Genomic DNA, 27,341 nt, shown 5'->3' with positions numbered 1-27,341 from the left:
GTACATATAGCAGGAATTCGAATTAATTCAAAAAATTGTGTAAAATTTACAAATACTAGATCAAGGATTCTATCATTACAATTTAAAATATTATTTATTTGAAGGAGATTAATTTCACAAAATCGATTAACAATATCAAATGTATATTGGTTTACATTTGCTTCAGGTGTCAACGGCGTTAAACTTTCTGAGTCTGGCAATGAGAGCCACTTTACAGATGGCATATTAAAATCACCAAGAACTAAAATTCTATCGGAATCATTCATAATATTAATAATTGAGTTTAGTGCTGCTAAATGCTGATTATAAATATCAAGATGTGATGAAGGAGGTATATGAGCACGTAACGAATAGTTTAAATTTACCCAATTCAATTGATATGCAGATAAATTCTATGTCAGAAAAACAATTTAATTTAATTAAATTAGTGGAAAATTTGGCATCAACTGCAATAAGGACGCCGCCACCTTTTTTACCAGTACGATCTTTTCTAAATATTTGATATTTTGAACACATAATTTCACTATTTAACACAGACGTTTTAAGCCAAGTCTCAGTAAACACAATAATGCTAAATTCAAAACCAATGCTATCAGTAAATAAACGAGTTAATTTAGTGTTTAACCCCCTTACATTCTGATAGTAAATGGTAAATAGGTTATCTAGTTTTTTGATACTGGTTCAGATCTCTGTGGTAAATGAGCTAAATTATTTGATCTTTCTAGAAATTCTTTAACAAACGCTGTAGCAGGCCAAAAATCTTTCGATATCAAACTTGGAAATATATCATCATGAACTAATATTTTAAATGATGATCTACTTTCAGAGTATGCCGATCGAAGCTTGTAGCATCTTAGAAAATAATTACCATTTATTTTTGATTTGATATAGTAATTTATATCCTCAGCCGAGGTATCAGGCGCAAACCTAGACACAAAAACCATTTTCATGACCGGGGCCATTGATAATGGTCTTTGGGTAGGTAGTGGGGAATTGCCAGCTACAATCTCGGAAGGCGCACCAGATGAAGGAACTGACAACACCTGTGTACTATGAGTAGATTTGGCGGTCTTCTCAAGACTACTGTTATCAATACTCATAGCGTTATGAGGTATTGTCACTTCCAATACATCCTTGCTAGCTTCCATGGTTGCATGAGACACGACACTGGCATAAGTCTGTTCATTAACAGCATCAGTTTTATCAATATTATCTGACGCTGTTCGTGATACAGTATTCCCAGCAGAAATAGAAGCTTTACGAATAGGCATCATTTTAGTTGGTGCTTTCTTCGAAGACCGCTTTCGTTTCTGCCCAGAAACGGACGGCGATGATACAAATTCATCGAGTTCTTGGTACTTATTGAACAAATTCGAAAATTTTTCAAAACGACTTGTTAATGATGTAAAATCTTTCTTAATGGATACAAGCTCCGATTGCAAGTCTTTTACAAAATTATAAAAGTCGGCAGAAAGTTTTCTACAGTGAACACAGCACCAACGAACGCCAACATTGTCTCTAATAGTATCAACTACTTTCGCGTTGATACGAGCACACTTAACATGCCACTGATTTAAACAAAACCAACATGTAACGCACAATTCATCATCGTTAGAGATGTTACACAATTCATACGGACAGACCATTGTAAAAAATGTTTAATTCAAATATTTGAAAAAAAAAGATAAAATTCAAAAAAGTAGCTGGAATTCGTAAACAAGAATAATGTTACAACAAACAAATGAAGAAATTTAACAAGGGAAACAAACTGGGAATGGAACACGGAATACCAATAATAAAATAAATTGATTTTTATTATTGATCACAAAACACCAATTAGCACAGACAAATCAAAAATAGATTTTAAACACTGTTAACACTTTTTAAGATTCACAAACGGGTTAAAAAACACAAAATAAATATTTTTAATCAAAAACAGGAGCACGACAAAAATTTATCAACAATCACGACAGGGTTGCCAAAAGCTTAAATTGCATAAATTATATATGAAAATCTAATTGCCATACTTCTGGTACTGTGGTTAGGAAGCCATTGCAATAAAAGAGTGAAATTAGACGACAAACCAAATGGGGTACATCTTGTATTTTGGGCATTGCATTCTCTTCGAGTATGCCGATTGCTTGAACGACCAACGGTTTGACATCTAGAAACTTTTTATTTGCCAATAGCATGGCTAATTCACGCATAGACGATGAGTACTCTTCGTTGGGTTCAATGCGATTGATGGAATGCCTAAAGGGAAAATGGGGATTATAATAAAAAAAAATATGAAGCCACTTATAGATATAGCACCTACCTCAGTTCGGGATATATTGATAGAATTACAATGGCCAAACAACGTGTCAACACTTTACGCCTGAATAAAATAAAAATAACGAAAATTACTTCCATTATATTTCCACTTCCATTATATTTCCAAGTAATGGTCACTTACTTATTTGTCACAATATCCTTTTTCAAGCCAATGGCTCCCAAAAGACCATCACCCCACCCCTCGGATTGAGTAGATAAATGTTGCAGATGTCTTGATAACATTATCAATGGCTTCTTGGCATTTTGTGGTTCACTCAAAAATATTCTACAGCCCCATGAAATCATGGCACCCCATACCACAGCCATCATAGCTTCAGTAGCTGGTTCAGTTTTTATACTCTCAATTAGTTGACATAGATCTTGCATAAAGGTAATTTGATCGCCCACAGTTGGCATTTTTTCCATTTTATATAGAATGAAAATGTGCAACGTGAATATCGAAGAGTTACGCATTATGGGCATAAGCTCTAATTTTTCCAAAGACATTTGTAATATTTGCAATAATTGTACCCAACATGGTGTATGCCATTCCAAACTCGTCTCCGATGAACGAAAATAGAAAATAATGGTGGACTCCAGTAGGGTATAGGCGCCACCAATGAACGCTTTCATATGGCCCAAGGCCGACAATACGCTGCACATTAAAATGTTGCCAGGTTCGGCAGTCGTCGCCTGCCATTTGATAATGCTTTCGATGTGTAGGCTGTAGTGGGGAAGAAACAGAAAATATTTTTAAACCTTCAAAATAACGAACAAAGAACCCGGAATGCCAAGTGGTAGTTATATCGGTTGGGAAAATCTAAGGCAGGGTTTTTGGAAATCCGTACAAGAACGACACGAAAAGTACTTAATATGGTACCATTTGCATTTGGCGAACCGGTAGAAATTTGGATTCAAGGTAATTCATGAAGTATAGGATAGATCTACCAAAGGGTTTTATGAAATTGGAACCATAAGTATCCAAAAAGTACTAAAATGTACTAAATTTAGTACAATTTCGTAGCATGTGAACGGATAGATCTAAAAACTTAAAATTTGGAATGCGAATCAAGTTTGAAAATTAGATTCGAGTTAAGCAGGTGGTTTAGGAAGTGTTTACTCATGTATACGAAAAGTACTAAACGGTACTAAATTTGGTACATTTTGAATTTAGAGGAATGGATGGAGCTGCAATCCTGAAATTTGAAATTAACATTTATCTTCGGAGTGTAGGATTTCGATATTCAGGTCGTTTTGGAAATAGACGAACCTTTGTTTCAAAGAGATTCTTACGCGAATAATTTTCATTGAACTTTGCTGGTCGAATTAGTTCAATTCAATTCACTCATGTCCTGATAAATTACATCGAAAGTTGTGAAAAATCATCGCATGAAAATATTTCCGACCTTTTATTTTATTTTTGTCGTACGTTCAAACCGCACTGAGTACGTTTATGTTAGGTTTATTTAATTCCAAAATTACTTACTTTGATGTCTCTTCACTTTGGGTCTGCATGGGCAATATAATTTCCAGCATAACATTTAAGGCCTCTCTTCGTTGTTCTTCACGTGATTTGGTATTGGCCAAGGCAACCAATGATTGGTTTAAAGTTTGCAGCAATTCTTCAAAGGCATTATTAAAGACCTTCTTGCCTTCCTTGGTGGCCAATAATTTGGGATTTTTGGTGGCAGCTTGACGTTGTAAACGTATCATTGAACGGGTATAAAGTATACGCTTGGCGGTGGCATTCGAAATTTGTTGCATATCGTTGCCAATTTCCGGCATCATGGCACACGTTAAACGTAATAGACTGAAGAAAAAAATTAAAAAATAAACTTCCATACTAATCGAAAACCAAGATAACTTACTCCAATACTGCCCTATCAACATAATTCGATTCCTCGGGTATGCGTAATATAATTGTCGGCTCAACACTGGTACAAAACCATTTCAATAGATTTTCCAATTCCCCATAATCCACCATATACCATGGATATTTAATGGCATCCTCCAAAACTTTACTGGTATTAATTTGTATATGAATATTCGGTTCGAAGGCTATCTTTACAAAAATAGTAAATAGGCGAGATACAAGCGATTTGTGTGCAGCTCCCGGTATTGTCGGTAAGGTATTTTCAAACCATTGATTCCAATTAATGCGTATGAATATGTGACCCAACATTGCATGTGAATGTGGTAGGAACTGGAATTGAATAAAAGTAATTAGTTATGAAAAAAAAAATTGAAAATGAATTACCTTTTGTAGAGTATCATACAACATATCTATACATTCATGTTGCGGTTGGAAATTCTCCCATGGCAATTCTGCAATGCCTTCATGAATTGGTCCATAAATGTAATTTTCAATATTGGGCACGGCAAAGTGATGAATATACCAGCTAAAGCAATGGGATAATATTTTGTGGGAAACTGAAAAAAATTAAAGGAACAATCAAAGAAGACATTCATCAAATTTGAAATACGGTCGAGATCGTTTATAACGACATATCAGTTATAACGACTTATACAAAAGTCCCGAGAAAAGTTCCGCCGTTTACTTGCTATCGTTTTTAACGACAATCGCGTATAGTGACCAAATTCGTTATAGGCGATTTCGACTATTCCCCAAAATATCACTTACTTGGTAAATTTTCCATAATAAACATTAATGTTTGAACGAAATTTTTTATCATGATTTTACTTGTTTTTGCATGCTGTTCACTCCACGGAAACAAACGTTTACCATTGCCACTTTCCACCAACTGTCTAATCCAATTGGCCGATGATTGTCGTATGGTGTCTTCGGTATAGGTAATAAGCCAGGGTGAATACATTTCAATAATGGAACCAAAAATTAAATCACAAACTAAAATAAAAAAAAAATATATATATATATATATATATATTAGATTCTGTAAACATAAAAAATCGTATCACTTACTCTGATCCGCCAACAACTCCTGATAGGTACAAATGGCCGAGACTACAACACAATGACCCATACAAGCAAACCACATGGCCAAGGGGCCACAATAGTCTTTATGTTTCGGATAGAGACCGTGTAAACCGTGACTAAGACGTTCCTTTTGAAAATGACGAGCAAATAGCATAACCGTGTCTGTGGCAGCCTTGAGATTAAACAATGTTTGTCTGCGGGCAAAATCCATAGATATGGCCTGGATCATGTGCTGCGGTGTATCCAAATGCATTTGTACACAATTGAATTTCACCAGAAGGCTATTGAGCAAATCCAATAATACAATTGGCATAAGTTTATTATCGGAGATGCCATCCAATACCATTTGCATAACTTCGCCATAATGTTCGGGAAAATCACAATCGAATATGTGTACCAAATGACGACGAAATTGATCTTGTAGCAAACTTGAGGAAGGTTGCGACCATGATTCCAGACCTTGTAGTACTAATTGCAGCAGTTGATTGATATCATAAAGTTTGGGAGTGAAGTTTTCAAGCCATAAAATTAAATCGAACTGGAATAAGAAGGAAATAAATATTAAGATGTAGTTGCGCTGAAAAAATATGTATTCGGGATGCTTCAAAATGCCAGAAGTAACGGGTATTCTAAAACTTTGAATAGAGAAACCGGCCAATAGGTTTCCCAAATTAGTAGTGGATTTATAAAGTGTGGGATTAATTCGACAAAAACATCGGGAATTATTTATGGAGAAATTGGTAATTCCACATCTTTAATAGATACCCAAACCCTATTGAACCAAGCCTCTTCAACATGGAGATTTTTGACTGTATCTCGCTGGATGTGAATGATAACGGCAGCAATTCTACATTCAGATCCTTCCGGTGGTAGTTTCCTATTTAATTTCAATACGAAGAAAGATACCGAATCTCACCAATTAAACACAATATCGTGAACTTATAATTATAAACATGAAAATATTCTCATCAACGAAAAACGAGTTTTGAAGACTGCATAACATTTTTTGAATTAGAATTTCTTTTGATGTTCAACAACTTACCTTTGAAAAAAGAACAAATAATATTTTTGTATCACAGAGTTTCAGATGAGAGTCGATGAGAAATTTATACATTTTCAAGAAATATGGTGGTCTGGTTTGACATGGTACAAATACTCCAGCAAGGGACTTCAACAGATTTGGTCGTTTCAATGCCAATTCCAAGATTTTAAGGCCTTCATCCTCCTGATTGGCTTGAATGAAAACCTATAAAAACATAAATATAAAAAAAAACATTACCACCACATCATTCCCACACCCCATCATCAATACTTACACCCAAATCATTTAACAATTCTGAATAGAATTTATTTGTGGCATTAAATTTCATTGTAATTTCCGACATGTTCTCAATGACATGATAGAAAAATGCAATACCCGTATTACATTTTAAACGATCGTCGGCATCATGTGGCGTTGCGTTTGCCTGTTGCAAAAGTAAACGTATTATTTGACCAATGTCACCAACACTCCGAGCAAATTCCTCAACATTTTCATGTAACATTTCATCGATGATTTTATCGTGTCTCTCGCGGAATGCATCAATTTTCTGTTGTATCTGTTCATCTTTGCGTATTTTTTCGAGAATTGTAACAATACGTGCTGGATTCGAACAGCGACGATTGAAAACCAATGAATTACAATTTTTAATTTTAATCTCTTCGTAAGGCACCATTTTATAAAGCTGTACAATGTTTTCCATATAATTGCGATTTATTGAATTCAATTCGGATGTTTTGAAATGGAATTTGCTGTAAAATAAAATAAAGTTTGAAATATGAAAATTAAGTATTAATAAGTTGATTCAAATTAAAAATCTTGAAATCGAACTTAAAAAAAATAAAATAAAAATGGGCATTGTAAAATCCAATAAAAAGTCTAATACCGTATGTATTTGGATACATTGTAAATGGAAAAATAAAAAAGTCATAGCTCCTCTCTTAAGAAAAATGCATTCTTCTTTAATGAATGCATCTTTTGAATCTAACTCTAACTTAATAGTCTACTTACGTTGCTGTATTTGTTAATATTTTCAATTTGTCTTTCAATTCTTTTAAAGTATCCGTTGTTATTTCTTGCACTATTCGCTTATCCGGTTTCATATATTTCGGTGGCGGCAATTGTTTATCATATGAACTTAAATGACTTTTGATACGTTGAATGGGCGTCGATTTCGGTTTCGATTGCAAAGGTGTTCGCAATTGTTTTATGGCACGAAAACGGAAACATTTCCGTGCCCATTGATCAGCCTGATAACGTTGCTCTTTGCGTATTAATGGTAAATACAAAAATTCTGTCCAATGATGCTGAAAAAAAACCATTTCAAAGTTAGGTTATTGAAGAAATGAATGTTGACAGAGAATATTACAGTTGGTCCATTGAAAATCTCCTTTAGTTTTTCACCATTATACTGAGGTTGATATGACTCCTGATCTTTTGACATTTTATTGATGGCAGTATCTTCCAACCACAAAGCATAGGTTTTCATAATTCTACAAAGAGCGGAAGAGTAAAATTAATTGGTAACAATTTCGAACTATTTGATTTGTATAATAAAAGAAAGACTTATTCGAGCTTACCTGTTACAATTACGATAATAATAACTAAAGCTTTCGTCATTGGCATGAGTTTTCGCTTCGTTGTCATAGAATGTTTCGGCAGCCTTTAATTGGGTTTTAATCTTTTTCATTAGCGGTACATTGTATTCATAGAATTTATCCGAGACACCATAGGTTTGTTGGAAACTATGTTCATCATAGTTGGTGGGGACACGTGATAGAAATAGTTCGAAAAACTTTTGATTGACAATCGGAAAGAGTGCATGATTTATGTCCATGTTGGCAACTAAATTGGCATATTTATAAATGACCAACATGTTAGCCGGAAACACTGGCCTCTTGGCAATGGTTAGGGTTTTCTATAAAATATTATAACATATTTTATTTGAAACCTATTCATAATTTTTGTTAATTGTTCTTACCTTTAAGATTGCATCCAAATTGTTGTTGCTGCCAGCAGAACTCAATTGCCGTAACAATTCCGACCATATAAAAGAATCCTGTGTTTTAAATTCAATTTCCAGTAAAACTAAAGCCAGCCAGGGTTGATATGCCGATAAGATTGGTATTTTTGTTTGATTGCCGCCAAAGAAACCCTTCAGGCTGGACATTTTATTGGCCCCCTTCCATTCGTTGCAGTCTTTGTAATAATTATTGAAAAACTCCACACATTGTAGGTGGGCATCGGGGAATTGATAGGCCACACGTAATATTTTATCCAATAGATATACCACATAGGTGTTTTGCCAATTCGGCAAGGCCGTTAAACTATTAAGCCAAACATTTATGAGATTTAAGGGTGATGTCAGGCCATAGCTGGAAAGGAAATTTAAATTGCAGCATACTCTACATTGATTTCAAAATCAAGAACTCACTTTGTATACGATGTAATTTGATGATGTATCATATTGTCCAGCAATTCCAAAACCGGTCCCACCGAATTCGGATATACCATATCTTTGGCCATTTTCAAATATGTCTTATCAGCATTTAGTAGGGTATTGAGAATACCATGAAATTTCTCTGCATTTCCCAGGGTATCAGGGGTTTCCAAAAACAGTGGTACTATCAACTCCAAACACCGAATAACAGCTGCATGACGATGATCACTCAATAAACGTTGCATTAAATCAAACCCCTTTTGACAAATAATTGGTATCGAATGGCCATGCAATGATACCAAAATTGCCACATATAAAGCCAATGGACGATTTTCATTAACACCCTGATATATTAGGTCAACACGTTCCAATTCCGGTACAAACATAAGACCCTCGGACGGGTTGCGCAAACAACTTTTTATGGTCTCTACATTTTGATCCATTATGTGTAAACGCAACAGCGACACAATACTCCAACACCAGGTGGTAAATTGTTCCTTTGTCGATTGTGAGAAATCAATAAGACTTGACACCTGTCTAACACTTTCGGATATACCCGATAGACCCAATACTTCGGGAGCATGTTTGGTCAATGCCTCTGCTATAAGACATGCCATGCGAACATGTATATTGTGTGGCAGGAACAGGCGACCATCACAATCAAAAGACCAATTCAAATGGCTTATAATAATACGTGCTAACATATTCTCTCGAGATCTAAAATCGAAATGTAACAGCCAATTGGAAAGAATTTCAAAACTTTCCATGGAGGGTTTCCAATTTTCCAGTGGTAATGACTTGAAGAGATATACCACATTTTCACAATCATTGAAACGTATCTTCAGTTGGGTCAGTAGACATGATAGTAAATCTTCATAGGCCAGTGTTAAATTGACCAGCATATCACGAGCGGTTTTATAGCAAATATCACGTGTATCATGATTCAGATAACCGATCTAAAATATGGTAACTCTTTATCTTTGTTTTTTTTTTTTTTTTTGCAACTACCGCATATACTTACATTGAAAATATGCATACAAATTGTCTTAATTAAATCCCAATCTTTATTTTTATCCCGATCATTGGCCATTTCAAAGAAAGCTTGTAGTAAATAATAGAGATCTTCATCGGATGAATCGGCATTGGCCACATTGAATTTAGCCCAGAAATCTGAGGCACTAAAATAATCCATGTAATCTAAAAACAAATGTATAATTGTATTGGTTCGTATTAAGACAATTGGAATTGGAGTCTGTCGTGACAAAATCTATTCGGTTGCTATAGAAGGCGGGTGATATCCAAGGGTAGTATACACATGACATCGTTTTGTTTCCTCGACATGTTCCTATTGGATATGTATTTGCTTACCTTCTTCGGGCAATGAAAACTCTGTCGGGAAACCAACGTTTAAATAATAGAATATTTGCCAAACAATATCCGCTTCCATAGAAGGAAATGGCAAAGATGAAAAATATTGCCAGGTGGCCAAGTTGCGTGTACGATAAATATAACTGCAGGCCTTCAAGAGCAAAGCATTGTTTTCCAAAGCTATGCGTTCACAAACAGCAACATCTTTTGAAAGATTATTTTGCCTAAACAATATGAAAATATTTTAATAAAAAATACAGAAAAAAACATATTATTTGAATGTACCTAAACATTTCATAATAATCTGAGACATATTGCAAGGAGTGGCGCATTAAACGACCCAAACGTTTGGCCAATTGTTTATAACGTTCGGTACTGTATGTAAGCATACCGTCGCCGAACACAGTAATGAGTTGTGAAAAGAAAGACAAAACTTTCAGCATTTGTTGCGCCGAAATTAAATCCCCCTCTATGATATAGTCATCCAGGAATTTTTCTATTTTCAATGCTGATCTGTAATATAAAGGATATATATTATTCAAATTTACAATATTCATTACAATATCTACCTGAATAATTGCTCAAATGGTATTTGATTGAGTAGAGCTATTAAATCACTTTCCTTGAGACCCACACAATCACCCGAAGCTGTATGACTATCTTCACCATCCGAATCGATTAAGATCCAACGTTCTTCTTTAGCTGGATCGGTGATTTCCTTTTGAGACTTTTTAAATGTTAGCTAATTATCTGTTCTCTATTTGGCAATAAAATATACAAATATCTTTAAGACTTACTTGTGTAAATTGTTTTAGGTACTCATTACGTTTTTTGATGGGCATAAGTAGTACTTGTAACACTGACATACAATGGGAAATCTCGGGTGAATTTAATTGCAATGGTACTTCATTCGTGTGAGCTGTTGGTGTTGAGGCAATTGCTGTCATGTCTTTTGTATTACAGGGTATCTGTACATATTCACTAGCCCAGCCGCCAATACCACTGGGACACCGCAATATATTGAATAATAAAAACCAATGATCTTCCTTGGTGGCCAAACGTAAATGCAGTGAAATTAGTTTTTGAAACCATGATTTGAGATCCTCAGCAAAATCCTGAAGGAGAAGGGAAATATTTATTTTTTATTTCGTAGCAATGTGAAATATTAATATAAATAATAGCAGTATTAATTTGTATCTCTTGAAATCTGAAGGTATTAAGGGCATATTCATCGATGACACCGACAGTCCCAACGATAACACCCAATCGGCTACTGCATTGACATCTTATGATTGTGTCGATGGACCGATAAGATCTTCGTCTCCTCATGAAGATGGTTCACTGGAGACCTGAGGAGAAACCATGTTGCTATTCACAGGGCAGCATTCTGGTGAGTCTGAAAATTCGTATACTGCGTATCACTTACATTTGCAAACCACACTGGTCTCGCATAGCTTACTACTGACCGACCGGTTTTAAAAGAGATCAATAATGTTTCTTTGTAAGCGCCCCAAATGCTACCGGCTAGAGGTTTTCGATAGGTCAATTACCACCATCATTATTCGGCTGGGAGGAGTAGCGCCTCAAGTGTCTTTACTACTTGCAAGTCTTCAGTAGGTTGACCACCCTGCATATTTTCCAGCCTTCAGGAAATAGGTGGGTCGTTAACGACAGGTTGATGTTAAATACTCAACTCTGGGTCCATCCAGTTGCTTAACAGTACTATGGATATTCCGTACGGGACCAACGATTTGAATGACTTAATGTTTTTGATGACATCTGCAAAGTCCACTTTAGCTATCCATCGAATTCGTGGCATTCGCTTCTGCGTGAACCATCAGTTGCTTTTATATGCCTTTTGAGGTGGGGCATCCTCATCCATTCTCACAACATGACCTAGCCAATGTAGTCGCTGCAGTTCAACACGTCTGACTATGTCGATGTCGGAGAATAGATGGTACAACTCAAGGTTCATACTATCGGCCCATAGGTCTTTCGGAGAATTTTCTCTGAAACACTTAATGGGCTGCCTCATCTACTATAAGTATCCATGCTTCAGATCCATACAACACGGGTAGTATCAGCGTCTTGTAGAGAGTGAGTTTGGTCTGGCGAGAGGTAGCCTTATTCTTGAATTGCTTACTCAGTAGCATCTGTTGCCAACACTATTCTTCTGCGGATTTCAAAGCTGATGTTATTAGTTTTGCTTATGGCGGTACCGAAGTATACAAAATCGTTCACTACCTCGAAGCTGTGGTTTTCAAGTTCCACAATTGGTCCGATTTTACTGGACGCCTTGTGCGTTGACACAATCAGCTTGGTCTTCTCGCCATTTATTGTCATCCCCACTTTGCCAGACTCCTTCTCAATTCTTTAAAAGGTGGCTGTTACCGCGCAATGTTCGACCCATTACGTCGATGTCGTCGGCATGGGCAAGTAACATATGATGTTTGGTGTACAGAGTGCCATTTTTATTCACATTTGCATATCGTATGACCTTTTCCAGCAGGATGTTAAAAAGGTCACACGACAGACTGTCACCTTGTCTAAATCATCGTTTGGTAATGAATGGCTCGAGTGATCCTTTCTGACTTTAACTGCTGACCTTGTGCCAGACTTCAAGGGTAAGTCCAGATGACCTGTGGTTCTAGTCAGTGAAAGTTGACGTATTTATTAACTTAGGGATTGAGCCAGAAACAGAAGAAATGTATAAGTTAGCACATCCCTGCCAAACTAACAGGCAACAATGTTGCCTTTGTGAGCTTTGCTTGGTTGACTGTTGTGTGCTTAGCATGGAGTCGTGTTACGTCTGGTGGCGTGACCATGGGAAGTGTAGTGTCAGCGTATTGTCAGCAATTTTGATTTGTTTAGTTTAAGTAGAATAAGTTTTTGATTTGAATAAAGAAGTTAGTTCATTCTAACTCACCAAAAGGCACACAAGTCTTTTTATTAACTGGCGCCCAACCGGGTTTATTTAAAGGATTTACTTTGAAAAAAGTAATCTCTGACCCAACCCAAACACAAAAACAAGAACGAAAACTACCCAAGTCGTCCAACTCGCACAAAAGGAATAAGCTCAGCACAAAAACAAGAACAAAAACTACCCAAGTCGTCCAACTCGCACAAAAGGAATAAGGTCTACACAAAAACCAGAACGAAAACTACCCAACGGAGGATCTATTTTGTATGAAGTCGTCCAACTAACGCAAAAGGGATAAGCTCTACACTCTAGAAAAGACGCCCTAAGAAGCTCTAAGGATCCACTAACATATTATAATATAAAACAAAGTCATGTAAGTGTATTACTCATTGAATTTAAAAAAAAATTTTTGTCGAAAAAATTGTGTGTCCAAAAACAGGTGAAAATATCAAGAGATTTTTTTTTTTTTTTACTTCGTATAGTGCGTATTTAAAATATTTCAATTTCTGTGAAGTGATTAAGATTGTGTTATACCAACTTTTCTATAAAAAAAGATATTATGAACGCGGACGAAATTTCAAAATTGATAGAATCTGCTGTACGTGCAGCGATTCAGACACATAAATCAGAAGTCGACAAAAAAGTCGACGATCTATCAAGAAAATTGTCGTCCATTTCCATAGGAGAAACACTTCCATTTCGTTGTTGTTGGTTTGTTTCTTTGTAAATTCTTGCACAACTATTAAACTTTTTTCCAACTGCCTCTCCCTTCTACCACTTTGACATGACAAATGACTTCTTTTTTGCTTTTCTTTTAGGCAGTTTGTTTTATTTTTTATTTGTATTTTTTGTTTAATTTTTAATTAGTTGGAGATTTTTCTTTGTTTAATTTTATCCGTGTTTGTTAGCTGAAATATGTTTATTTTATTTCCGCCGAGACTAAAATGAGGAAATTATTAATCCTTTCAACATATAATTCCTGTAAGTACTCCTTTCTCGGTTCACTCTGTCAATGGACAAACACCTATTAAACAAAAAATGTTTTGTAAATTTATTCGGCATGAACTCTACATTTTTCATTTTGCCAACTTTAACAACATTTGACGCTATTGTGGGCTTAGACCTATTAAAACAAATCAATGCAAACATTGACCTAAATAAAGGAGTCATCCGACATAATTCTGGCTCTGAACTTATTGAATTTTTTGAATGTAAAGATGTTAATTTTATAGAAATTGATAAGATTGATGTGCCTTTCGCAGTTAAGGCGGATTTTCAGAAAATGTTAAAAAAACGAATGAAGGTTTTTGCTGATCCTAAAGAAGCACTACCTTACAACACAAATATCGTTGCTACTATTAACATGGAGAACGAAGAACCAATTTACTCTAAACTATATCCATACCCAATGGGGGTATCTGAATTTGTAAACTCAGAAATAAAAAAGTTGTTTTTTCAGAAACCAAAGAGAATCATGTAAAACATATCGACTGTGTTCTTAGGAAACTGCTCGATGCAAACATGAGAGTCTCTATTGAAAAGTCAAATTTTTTTAAATCCGAAGTTGAATACCTTGGCTTTGTCGTATCAAAGAGAATCATGTAAAACATATCGACTGTGTTCTTAGGAAACTGCTCGATGCAAACATGAGAGTCTCTATTGAAAAGTCAAATTTTTTTTAAATCCGAAGTTGAATACCTTGGCTTTGTCGTATCAAAAGAAGGTATAAAAACGGCACCATCAAAGATAAGTGCCATACAAAATTTCCCAGAACCAACGACGTTGTTCGCTTTGAGATCATTTCTTGGGCTAGCGAACTATTACCGATGTTTTATAAGGGACTTTGCCAAAATTGCAAAACCTTTAACCGATAATTTAAAAGGAGAAAACGGAAAAATTCCTGCAACCAAATCCAAAAAGGTTATCATCAATCTTAATGCCTCCCAACTGGATGCATTTTACAAATTAAAAAATATTCTATGTTCAGAAGACGTCTTGTTGATGTACCCTGACTATAAAAAAGCATTCGACCTTACTACTGATGCATCAGGGCATGGTCTAGGTGCTGTTCTATCCCAAGAGGGAAGACCAATCACTATGATTTCTAGAGCGTTATCGGATAAGGAGTTGAATCTCGCCACAAACGAAAGGGAACTTCTAGGAATAGTCTGGGCTCTAAAAACTCTAAGGCATTACCTTTATGGTGTGAAGACTCTTAACATCTTCACTGACCACCAACCGTTAACATATTCAGTTTCGGACCGTAATCCTAATGCACAAATTAAGCGCTGGAAAGCTTTTATAGATGAACATAATGCAAACTTATATTATAAACCAGGAAAAGAAAATCAAGTTGCAGATGCGCTATCAAGGCAAGTCGTCTATGCATTAGAGAACGAAAATTCGTCAGACATGGCAACAGTTCATAGTGAGGAGTCATACACCTACACTATGGAAAGCTCAGACAAACCGGTCAATTGTTTCCGCAACCAAATCATTCTGGAAGAGGCAGAATTTCCCGCCACTCGAAATTTTATACTTTTCGGAAACAAAACGAGACATATCATAGAATTCGGGGATAAAAACGAAATACTGGCTAAACTTGTTGATGCAGTCAATACTGAAGTAGTAAATGCCATTCATTGCGACCTACCTGTGTTGGCTCACATTCAACATGATTTGATTAAAATGTTTCCTTCAACAAAGTTCAGATTTTGTAGTAAATTTGTCGCTGACATCTTCAATCAATGCGATCAGAGAGAAATTGTTGTAAGTGAACACAATAGAGCTCATCGGGCAGCTCAAGAGAACGTTAAACAAATCCTTTCGGAATACTATTTCCCCAAAATGGTAAAAATAGCGAATGAGGTTGTTGCAAACTGCAAAACCTGTTCAAAAGCTAAATACAATCGACACCCAGAGAAACATGTTATAGGAGAGACAATAGTTCCTTCATATGCCGGTGAAATTCTACATATTGACATTTATTCAACTGATAAAAAACATTTCTTAACTTGCGTGGATAAATTCTCAAAATTCGCAGTGGTACAGCCAATAGCCACCAGAACAATTCTGGACATAAGAGAACCGATTCTCCAATTAATGAATATTTTTCCAAACACCAAAATTGTCTATTGTGACAATGAGAGGTCTTTCAACTCCGAGACTATCAGATCAATTCTGAAAAACAGGTTTAATGTCGAAATTGTCAATTCACCTCCTCTACACAGCACATCAAACGGGCAGGTAGAGAGATTTCACAGCACTCTTGCCGAAATCGCAAGATGCCTAAAAATAGAAAGGAAGATCGATGACACTGTCGAACTCATCTTACAATCGACCATAGAATATAACCGGACAATTCATTCTGTCACGAATGAGAGACCTATTGATACGATACATTCTACACCTTCTGAAGTAAGAGAAAAGATTAAAGAGCGAATCTGTAACGCGCAAAACAGGCAGTTACAATACTTCAACAAAAGTCGTTATGACAAAGTTTATAACGTGGGAGACAAAGTCTTTGTTAAGAATAATCGTAGACTTGGAAATAAAATGACCCCACTTTATGAAGAAGCTACTGTTGAAGCAGACATGGGGACAACTGTCCTAATAAAGGGGAGGGTGGTCCATAAGGACAACCTAAGATAATCCTTTCAATAAGATGTCTAAATGTTTCTTCGTCTACCTTTTATTTTTCTTTACGCAGGCTAACACTACAATTGCTTCTTATGATAAACCTCACATTTGCAAAGATTATTGATTATTCGCATTCCGATTATATTCCAATTTTGGACGGGAACGCGATTATATGGAACAAATATGGGTACTTAAGACATACGACAAACCTTACAACGTATTCCGAGATATTAGACGATACAAAAAACGCAATACAGATCTTCCCTCAGACGCATGTTAAAAAGATATTGGAGGCCGATGTATTGCATATTGATACTCTTTTAACAACACTCACCGTACATCATCGGCATGCGAGAAGCATCAATCTTATAGGCACAGCACTGAAGGTTATTGCCGGTACACCAGATGCCGATGACTGGGAGGATGTCAAATTTGTCGAGAAACAACTCGTAGATTCCAACAACAGACAAATAGAAATAAATACGAAAATACAGATCCAAATAGAAAAGTTGACCAATGCAGTAAACACAATCTTAAATACCGAACGAAAGGAACAAATTGATACTGTTAAACTTTTTGAAATTTTAATGGCTAGAAACAGAATGCTGCTTATGGAATTACAAAATATAATTTTATCTGTAACTTTGGCTAAAATCAATATTATAAATCCCACAGTTTTGGACCAGGATGATTTAAAATTTTTTATAAAAAATCAGATCAATGAGCAATACACAGATTTTACCATATCAGAACTAATGTATTTGTCTAAAGTAAAAGTAATATCAAATGAATTTTGTTTGCATTTTATCATTAGATATCCCATTCCAATACGAACATGTCAGAAAATTTCTTTATTCCCAGTTCCCCACTTCAATAAAATTATTCAATTCGCTGACACCAACACTGTGGTAGACTGTGAAGGAAAGACTTATTCAGCAACAGATTGCAAGCACGCAATATCTTCAACCTATTGTCAACTGATGCCAGAGTCAACCTGCGCTCAACAACTCATATCGGGTAAATCAGCACACTGTAATACGCAAAGCAATAATCTTAAAAAAGTGGCAGAAATCGATGATGGAATTGTCATTGTGAATGACGCTATTGCAGAAGTGAAAGAAGCAACCGAAAATGTAAGAAACATAAACGGCACATTCCTAATAACTTTTGAAAAAAATGTGACTGTCAATGGTACGCTGTTCGTAAATAGAAACAACATTGATATGCGGAAACCAGGAACACCATCATTTCCCTCAATTATTATAAACAACCACAGCGAAATTTTAAGTTTATCATCTGTCCATGAGATGAACTTGCAAAACTTACAATATATTGGCGAACTTGAAAGAGATGCAAAAGTGCGGCCAATATTAGTTGGTTGTGTTGTTTTTATGAGTATCGGATTACTCTATTCCATATTGTGCCTCATTAAGCGTAGGGTGAAGAAGAGAGAACAGCGAGATTTTAAATCTGCCGTAGCAATGGCTATAAAGAAGACCGAGGACGGCCTTCACTTAAGTGAGGGGGTAGTTAGCACATCCCTGCCAAACTAACAGGCAACAATGTTGCCTTTGTGAGCTTTGCTTGGTTGACTGTTGTGTGCTTAGCATGGAGTCGTGTTACGTCTGGTGGCGTGACCATGGGAAGTGTAGTGTCAGCGTATTGTCAGCCAATTTTGATTTGTTTAGTTTAAGTAGAATAAGTTTTTGATGTGAATAAAGAAGTTAGTTCATTCTAACTCACCAAAAGGCACACAAGTCTTTTTATTAACTTATATATAACTGAAATAGCAATAATAATATCTACAACTATTTCCTGCTCCAAATGTTAGTTTGATCCTTTCTTTCTATTAGATTTATAGCTTTGAAAAAATGTTAAGGTTTGGGAACTTTGAAGACTCATAATACGAGGTGTATAGACATTCTGAAGATAATTACTTCTAAAGTAGTTGTCTTTTTTCAGTTTTATGTTTGTATCTTACCTTATTTGGTGATAATTTACGCGAGAAATGAAACAGTATACCCAAAGCTCTTCTTATTTGTGAAATAATTTGTAACAAATGGCTATCTAATTGCTGCTGCAGTCTAAGAGGTCCTTCCAATAGATACTCATGTGTTTTATGGGGGAACAACATTATTTCATCAATCATTTGATCAATCTGTAAAAAATAAATATAACTAAAATTTGATTTAAGATAAATTTATGAAAATCCTCACCTTTATTTTAATGATTTTTGTTGTAATCAAATTACTTGTATAGGTATTTGAAATGATATCAAAGAGAACAGTAAGTGAAGAAGTGGCAGCTTCTAAATTTTTACCATCTACTTGAACAATGCTGTAAAGAAATGCAAAACAATTCATACCTGAAGAAATATTTTGAAATTCCAGCAAACACTTACTTGTATGTAACAGTTTCCCGTACTTCCACCTTGTCACCACATTTTTCCGAAAATGTTTTCGTTATGGGCACCTCCACCCATATATGCTCTTGGGCAGCCACGGCCTCTTTACGAAATTTCTTAACATCATGTAAATTCATCGTTAATTTACTTTGCATGTGATAGTATTCTTGGAGAGCAACATAAAGTGGATCCTGCTCATGCGTCTCCAATAGGGAATTTGTTAGAAATTCCATTTCGAATTGTTGTACCATTGTTAATTCCGGACAATGATAGTATTGTTTTAGTTGATCCAAGGAGAAGGCTTCTAATTTACTTGCCGAAAGACGAAAACCAGGAGATCGAATTTTCGGTGGTTTGTAGACAACTTCTGTAATGGATTCTTCATGTCGCAGTGTTTGTATTTGAGGGTATTGAACGATATTGCTGGTCGAAGGTTGAATGAGATCATGGGGAAATGTTGAAGTTTGGGGAGAACTTGAAATCAATGCCGGCGGTGCTGTGGGTTCAGTTACAATATGGTCCTGCTCATTGGAAGACTGGGTAGTAGCCGTTGTTTCATCACAAATTTCTTTTCCCTCATTTGCTTCGCTTACGATTTCATCATTTGCAACATTTTCTTTGTTATCCCTAGTTTCGTTAGTGTAATCAGAGGCAATGAAGCATTCCCGAGTTACTATGTTATCAATTGTTGCCGCTGCTGAGGCTTCAACAATTGTTGCTATGTTTTTAATGTTCGCAGTACTGCTGTGGGGATTTTGAACACCCTCCTCTTCTTCTTCCGCTACATGGTCAATAATCTCTTCATTAATGGACAGATTTTCGATTTGATTTTTTAACTCCTCTTTAATGTTGTTACCTTCTGCCTCATCCTCCTCCTCATCAGTATCTAATTGTACCGGTGCCACTCCCTTTGGTTTAGGCTTTTGTTTTTTCGATTTCTGGGAAAAAATAAATATTTATTTACACATTATTCAAATATTGAATCTGAATATTAATTTCTTACATTTTTCTTGGGTTTCTCTAAGGTAGCCATTTCGCCAACTAGATTATCTAGTTGTGACTCCAACTAATATTTTGCGATTTAATATCAAGATCTATTAATAAGGTCACCAAGATAGCAATCGAAATCGGAAAACAGCTGTTTTTTCTCAAGTCTAATGTCAAAAATTTCGACTTTGTTTACGTCATGGCCTATAAATAAGGTCACCAAGGGAGACCAGCTGATTATCGATACCTCTCAAGTTTGCTGTCAAAATGCATTATTGTGAATTGACTTCCATTATGAAAACGTAAACAAAGTCGGAATTTTTGACATTAGACTTGAGAAAAAACAGCTGTTTTCCGATTTCGATTGCTATCTTGGTGACCTTATTTATAGGCCATGGTTTACGTTTTCATAATGGAAGTCAATTCACAATAATGCATTTTGACAGCAAACTTGAGAGGTATCGATAATCAGCTGGTCTCCCTTGGTGACCTTATTTATAGGTCATGGTTTAATATCTTGCGTCGTTTATGGTCCAATAAGTCATCGACTGAATGCAAAAAATCTAAAAATCCCCGTCTTTTTGCAAAACAACAAACAAAAACAATCAACAATGAACTAGGGTTGTCCAGGTTGAGTTTTGACTTAGAGACTTTTGACAGCAAAATAATGTTATTTTCACAACATATGTCAATAATACAGGGTAGGTCATAAATTACTTCCAATCTTGATGATTTGCTATGGTACAATTATAAAAGGTAACAGCAAATCCCAGCTGATTTGATTCCAACGTAATACTAGTGTCAATATGAATTTGACAAATTATGTTTTTAAAAATCACCCAACAGGAAAATTGGGAACGCATAAAATTTGTAATTGTTCTTTATTAAATGTGCTCCTGTATTCAATTTACTAAATCTGCCTGCTGGGAAAGTTTTAAGAAGCAATTCTTCTTCTAGGAATAACTCGCTATTCCCAGCATTTTTATATGTGTTACACATATATATGGAAATGGCTCAATTATAGGAATGATGTGGAAGCGATAGAAATATAAATTTGATAGATTTTCATACGTTTTTCAATTTTTATTTGGAGGATTCGAAAATATTTCATTTTCAAAATAAAAATAATTTGATGATAATTCGTATGATTGTTTAAATTTTTCTGTCAAATGAGTTGACACTAGTAGAACTAACAACAACAAATTTCCATGTGGTTGTTGTATCGTTTTTTGTACAACAACACTTGCTGTTGCCTTCTATTATTATACCATGATGATTTGCATCGGTATAGTATGAATAGGCATATTGGTAATGTGTGAACCAATAAATAATTCAGAACAAATTTCCTTTAGGGCCACCTTTCAGAAAAACTTGAATTTTTTCCATAGATAACATTTTTGGCCTGTTCCAGAACCTGCAAGAATGTAAAATTTTTTACTACGATAACAATTTTTCCTTTATGATATAGGAAAAATTAGTATATTCTTGCAGTACGGGATCAAACTATTTGTTTCCTGTTTACGATAACAAAATTTTTTCGGGACAAATGTATACTACCTAAGATATGAGGTTACAAAGTTTGAAAAATCGCCCCAATTTTAACTAATTTTCATTCAAAAATTTGTTTTTTTTGGCCTCCTCTCAGAATAAGTTGAATTTTTAAGCATATGTAGTCTTTTGTCTCCTGATTACAAGAACACAACTTTTTCGGGGAAATATATACTTCCCGAGTTATAAGGCTCCAAAATTTCCAAAAATGTCCAGATGTTGAATATATTTCATTCATTCATATTTTCGTTATTTTAGACTTTCTTTTCCGATTAAGAATCATTTAGGCACTGTTATATGAGGACCACAACAAACAAAACAAGAAATCGACCGATATTGATTACTTTGGTGGATATTGATATTTTTGGTAGCCTATTTAATTGAAAAAATCGATCTTCGAATAATGAAGATTCTTTGTAGGTTCTGAAACAGAACAATTAATTGTACTATTACTACGATAACGAATTTTCAGTTATGTTATCGAAGAAAATAGTAAAATCTAGTAGATTATTTCAGTACGGGAACAGATTAAATATATTATTCGAATATTCGAAAGTGGACTTACGTTTTTCAATTTTAGAGAGATTTCATCAGCTAGTTGGCACTCATCCTTGCCCTGTGGAACGTTTTTATAAAAGGTTGGTTCATTCGATTATGGGAACGACACACAGCTGATTTATTTGTTTTCAATTGAAAATTACTTGACATTTTATTAGAGTTGGGCAATCTAGTTCACGTAGCGGATCGATCATTCTCGTTTCTTTTTTAAAAAGGAACTAGTTCCTTAATGTAGTTCCTTTGAACTATGTAATTACTTCATAATTAAGAGTCGAACCACGAATGAGAGAGGGAACAACGCTCGTCTGTACATGGCATTAGACTTTTCAATACAAAAAGTCGATTTACTTATCCCTAATCATAATTTGCCTAATGCCATGTTCTGACGGACATTCGAACAACGTAGTTCGCTCTCAGAATTACGTACATGAATTAACCCGTTCATACAACACTATTCCTAATTCATATCTTCAGAGTTTTTTATTTCAAACTTGTTGTTTCTTGTTTTACGCCAAAATTCTAACATATTTACATGAATCACATATGGATCTAAATAGAAAAATTAATTCTCTTTCTCCTGACTATAGTATGAACCCATATATATTTACTTTTAATTCATGTTTTCCATTTTTTCTGAAAATATTGTTGTTTTCATACATTTTTATATTTTATAAATTCAAATGTCACATATAAAAATTTTGAGAATTTTTTGTTTGAGTGTCCCCAAATTTGTTTCTTGTTTTGTACGCTAATTAGAACCATGGGGAAAGAAATTCACATTGCATTATGTAGATAACAAAATGTACATCCTGCTGCATATATAAAAACTAGACAATTTTTTACTTTTCATTCATCATTTTCAATATTACTAAAAAAGTTTGAAAATTTTATAAATATTTTCAAGCTGTCAAAATTAATTTATTATCGATAAATGCTCTCAGTTGTTAGGGATGGGACAATTTTCTTGGTGATTCAGAGAGTGATTCGAATTGAACAACGTACAAAAGTCGGTGTTCGCTCAGACAATTTTGTATGGGGAACTAAGTAATTACTTCATAATTAAGGGTCGAACAACGAATGAGAGAGCGAACAACGCTCGTCTGTACATGGCATAAACCTCATTCGTAAACAACACGGTTTCCATTTAGTCTCTATCCCACCTCATTCGTAAACTTTCGGTTATACCATTTTGAGTTCATCTTTATCGGCCATTTTGTCTTCTCCTCCCATTCGTTAGCAGGTGGAACGTTTTATTTAAATGTAACGGACAGAATAAGCATAGACAACAAAAGTTCCGTTCCAAAACCTAAAAGAATCTAAGTTTTGCAACTTTTTACTCGAAAACCGTTCCTGAACCCATAAAACTGGTAAAGCATTGAATCAAATTTAAGAGAGCACAACAAAATGGCTTTCTCTTTGTAAACTTTTTGTTATGTTGATTTTGAAGTATTGCCATCTAATTTTGGCATATTTACTAGATTTGCGTTCCCGAACTTTTCAAATTATTTTGTACTCTGAGACTTGAAATGTTTCCCTTTTACTAGCTTTACTATTAAACAAGTGAAAAAACGTTAAGTTCGGCCGGGCCGAACTTTGGATACCCTTCACCACAGGTATACTGACAGGTATTTGAAATTAAAAAGTGGACCGATATTTATAATTTTAAATAGAGATATTTGGTACCCAATATGAACCCACTGTACCAAATTTCAGCGAATTCGGTTGAAAATCGCGCTTAAGAACCTCAAAATACCGAAAATTTGGGGTGCCCTTATATGGGGGCTACCAGAAAAAGTGGGCCGATATTTATAATTTTTAGTAGAGATATTTGGTACGCAATATGAACCCAATGTACAAAATTGCAGCGAATTCGGTTGAAAAGCGCGCTCAAGAACCCCAAAATACCGAAATTGGGGGGTACCCTTATATGGGGGATATCCGAAAAAATTGACCTATATTTAAATTTTTTTGTGGAGAGATTTGGTACCTGCTAAGAACTCAAAATACTAAATTACAGCCAATTCGGTGAAAAATACGATAAAAACCCAAAAAATACTGAAAATTAGGAGGTACCGTTATATGGGGGCTACAAGAAAAAGTGGACCTATATTTATAATTTTTTGTGGATACATTTACTACAAATTCGCTTGGAAAACGCGCTCAATAAAAATTATATGGGAGCTATGCCTAAACGTGGACCGATATATCCCATCTTCGAACTTGACCTGCCTGCAGACAAAAGACAACCCTATGCAAAATTTCAGCACCCTATCTCAATTCCTTCAGAAGATAGCGTGATTACAACAGACGGACGGACATGGCTAGATCGTCTTAAATTTTACCCTGATCAAGAATATATATACTTTATAGGGTGGGAAATGAATATTTCGATGAGTTACAAACGGAATGACAAAATTAATATACCCTCCATACTATGGTGGAGGGTCATGGTATAATAATAAAAGGTAACAGCAAGTGTTGTTGTACAAAAAACGATACAACAACCACATGGAAATTTGTTGTTGTAAGTTCTACTAGTGTCAACTCATTTGACAGAAAAATGTAAACAAACAAATAAATTATCATCAAATTATTTTTATTTCGAAAATGGAATATTTTCGAATCCTCAAAATAAAAATTGAAAAACATGAATGAAAATCTATCAAATTTATATTTCTATCGCTTCCACATCTTTCCTTTAATTGAGCTATTGCCATATATATGTGTAACACATATGACAATGCTGGGAATAGCGAGTAATTCCTTCAAGAAAGATTTGCTTCCTCAAACTTTCCCAGCAGGCAGATTGAGTAAATTGAATACGGGAGCACATTAATAAAGAAAAATTGTATGCATTCCCAATTTTCGTGTTGGGTGATTTTTAAAAACATAATTTGTCAAATTCATATTGACACTAGTATTACGTTGGAATCAAATCAGCTGGGATTTGCTGTTACCTTTTATAATTGTACCATGGTGGAGGGTATAAAAAGTACTGGAACAGACCATTTGTTGGCGAAGGTTTGCGTACGACGTCGCTTGAGTCTTGGCAGAACGACGTTTAACAAGCGAATTTTATGAAGGCTGGAGTCTTGGAGGCTTCCCACTGTTCTTTTGAATCTCTCTCTCTCTCTCTTTTATTATTTTTTTTTCGTTTTCCATATATAGTTCCTTTGCTCCATATAGTTCCTTTGATCCATATAGTACCTTTGCTCCATATAATTCCTTTAGTCCATACAATTTCTTTGCTGCATATAGTTCCGACTCCTACATAGTTCTTTTGAATCTCTCTCTTTCATCATTCTTTTTTTCGTTTTTCCATATATAGTTCCTTTGCTCCATATAGTTCCTTTGCTCTTTATAGTTCCTATGCTCCAAATAGTTCCTTTGCTCCATACAGTTCCTTTGCTTCAAATAGTTCAAAAAAGGAACTGGATCAGAGAAAGGAATTATATTAATTAAAGAAATGGAACTAGTTCCGTTCGTTCCTTTCTCGGAATAGTTCCAATGAACTAGTTCGTTCCGGAACTACCCAACTCTACATTTTATAAACATTCCAAAACGAATGTAAAAATAAGAATTTTTCCAAATTAACAGAGATGAAAGTATTTAATTTATATATTTTTGATAAATATGGAACATTGATGTACTATGCCGAATGGAATCGTACAAAGAAGTCTGGTTTAACCCAGGAAGAGGTGAGTGTGTCACAACAGCTACATTGAAATGAAATTAATAATAATGAATTACTCATATTCTCCTGCAGGAAGCTAAGCTGACCTATGGTATGCTGTCCTCAATTAAATCATTTGTTAATAAACTTTCACCCCACGATCCACGAGAGGGTTTCTTGTATTATAAAACCAATAAATATGCCTTGCATTATTTGGAAACACCCTCGGGATTAAAGTGAGTTTTTGACAAAAACATTTTTTTTATATTTAGTCTATTTAATTGTATTTTCATTTTGCAGGTTTGTTTTAAATACCGACACAAATGCAACAAATGTTAAAGAACTGCTGCAACAAGTCTATAGTAAAATCTGGGTAGAATATGTGGTACGAGATCCACTGTGGACACCCGGAACACCAGTCACATCTGAACTATTTCAAACGAAATTGGATGAATTTATAAAACAATCGCCCATATTTGGTCTAAGAAATATATAAACAAATTAGAAGAGAGTATTTTTATTTACAAATTATTTGCTACAGATGGCACATAATGGTAATATTGCTTTCTTAAATCCAACATTAAAAAGCCATTGGGTTAACAAAAATTGATGTGGTGGATGTTAGTGTATATAAACAAGTAAAGACGTAGTTATGTTCGGTCGTGACAAACTTTGTATATCCTCTGCTATAATATATATATATATATATAATCGATCGGCAAACAGAAAAGGAAATATACAACTACAGACAATTATGTGTGAAGGTTTCCATTAACCACCAAGGTTCAGGAATGCCAAATACATCCATTTGGTAATGCCAAAATATATTCATTTCTGTAGGAAAATCCAAAAGGGCTGCACTTCTAATGCGGCTTTAAATAAGCTATTTTATTTTTCTTCAAGTAATACATTTTATTGAAATTCAACACTGTGGAGCAAGGGTTTATGTTACCAGTGAGATGCCCAAAAATATATTAAAAGGGACGGATGATTCCTTGGAGGCGTGCATTTTTAAGGAATATTTTTGGAGGCTTTCTGAGAGGCGTTGATTTTTTAAAAAAATATGAACTTTCTTAACAAAGCACGCATTTTTGTTTTCAAATTCAAATATTTGAAGGCGTTGATAGTTTGTATGACGATTCATCGTTAAATTATGGACCAAACTGAAGATGTATGACAGAAAAACAAAACACGAGATGTGTGCAAACTGTTAATAACAGTGATGCCAAAAATATAATAGCTAACAAATCACCTTTATAGGTGTAATAAATATATAATGTCATAGTGTAATAAAACTGCAGAATTCCCTCTAACCATTGCTGCAAAATTCATAAAAATCGGTTAAGTATTTCCGGAGTTATTCGAATTTCAATTCTACCATGTTCCGAAATATACTTTCAGTTCGATGCAGGGCGCCTATTACCAAAAAATGAAAAACACCACAAAAATCGATCTTGCAAAAATGGAAATTTTTTTCATACAGCTACAGTGTGTGT

General features: G+C 34.9%; 2 protein-coding genes across 2 annotated transcripts; one reads left to right on the top strand and one right to left on the bottom strand.

Moving 5' to 3' along the window:
- Positions 1 to 1,964: 1,964 nt before the first annotated feature.
- On the bottom strand, positions 1,965 to 20,112 carry LOC133321084 (ectopic P granules protein 5 homolog). Its single transcript, XM_061530183.1, is given in 24 exon segments — positions 1,965 to 2,253; positions 2,318 to 2,377; positions 2,456 to 3,037; positions 3,800 to 4,123; positions 4,182 to 4,516; positions 4,571 to 4,743; positions 4,955 to 5,179; positions 5,255 to 5,807; positions 6,312 to 6,515; positions 6,586 to 7,060; positions 7,320 to 7,615; positions 7,678 to 7,801; positions 7,889 to 8,226; positions 8,290 to 8,683; positions 8,743 to 9,704; positions 9,770 to 9,945; positions 10,117 to 10,340; positions 10,402 to 10,629; positions 10,686 to 10,843; positions 10,914 to 11,231; positions 18,657 to 18,833; positions 18,892 to 19,012; positions 19,077 to 20,017; positions 20,083 to 20,112. Coding segments are annotated over 24 exon segments (7,707 nt in total).
- A 5,659-nt stretch (positions 20,113 to 25,771) lies between these two features.
- LOC133321088 (trafficking protein particle complex subunit 1-like) lies at positions 25,772 to 26,341 on the top strand. Its single transcript, XM_061530188.1, has 3 exons — positions 25,772 to 25,870; positions 25,939 to 26,081; positions 26,146 to 26,341. Exons 1-3 carry the CDS (start codon positions 25,772 to 25,774, stop codon positions 26,339 to 26,341), a joined length of 438 nt encoding a protein of 145 aa, XP_061386172.1.
- Positions 26,342 to 27,341: the final 1,000 nt, after the last annotated feature.

The sequence above is a fragment of the Musca vetustissima genome, unplaced genomic scaffold, assembly GCF_032173495.1.
Source record: "Musca vetustissima isolate MV318-11 ecotype Yass unplaced genomic scaffold, APGP_CSIRO_Mvet_v1 utg64922, whole genome shotgun sequence".
Lineage (NCBI taxonomy): Eukaryota > Metazoa > Arthropoda > Insecta > Diptera > Muscidae > Musca > Musca vetustissima.
The sequence above is the reverse complement of the archived record's forward strand: the minus strand, read 5'-3'. Positions and strand labels throughout refer to the sequence as shown.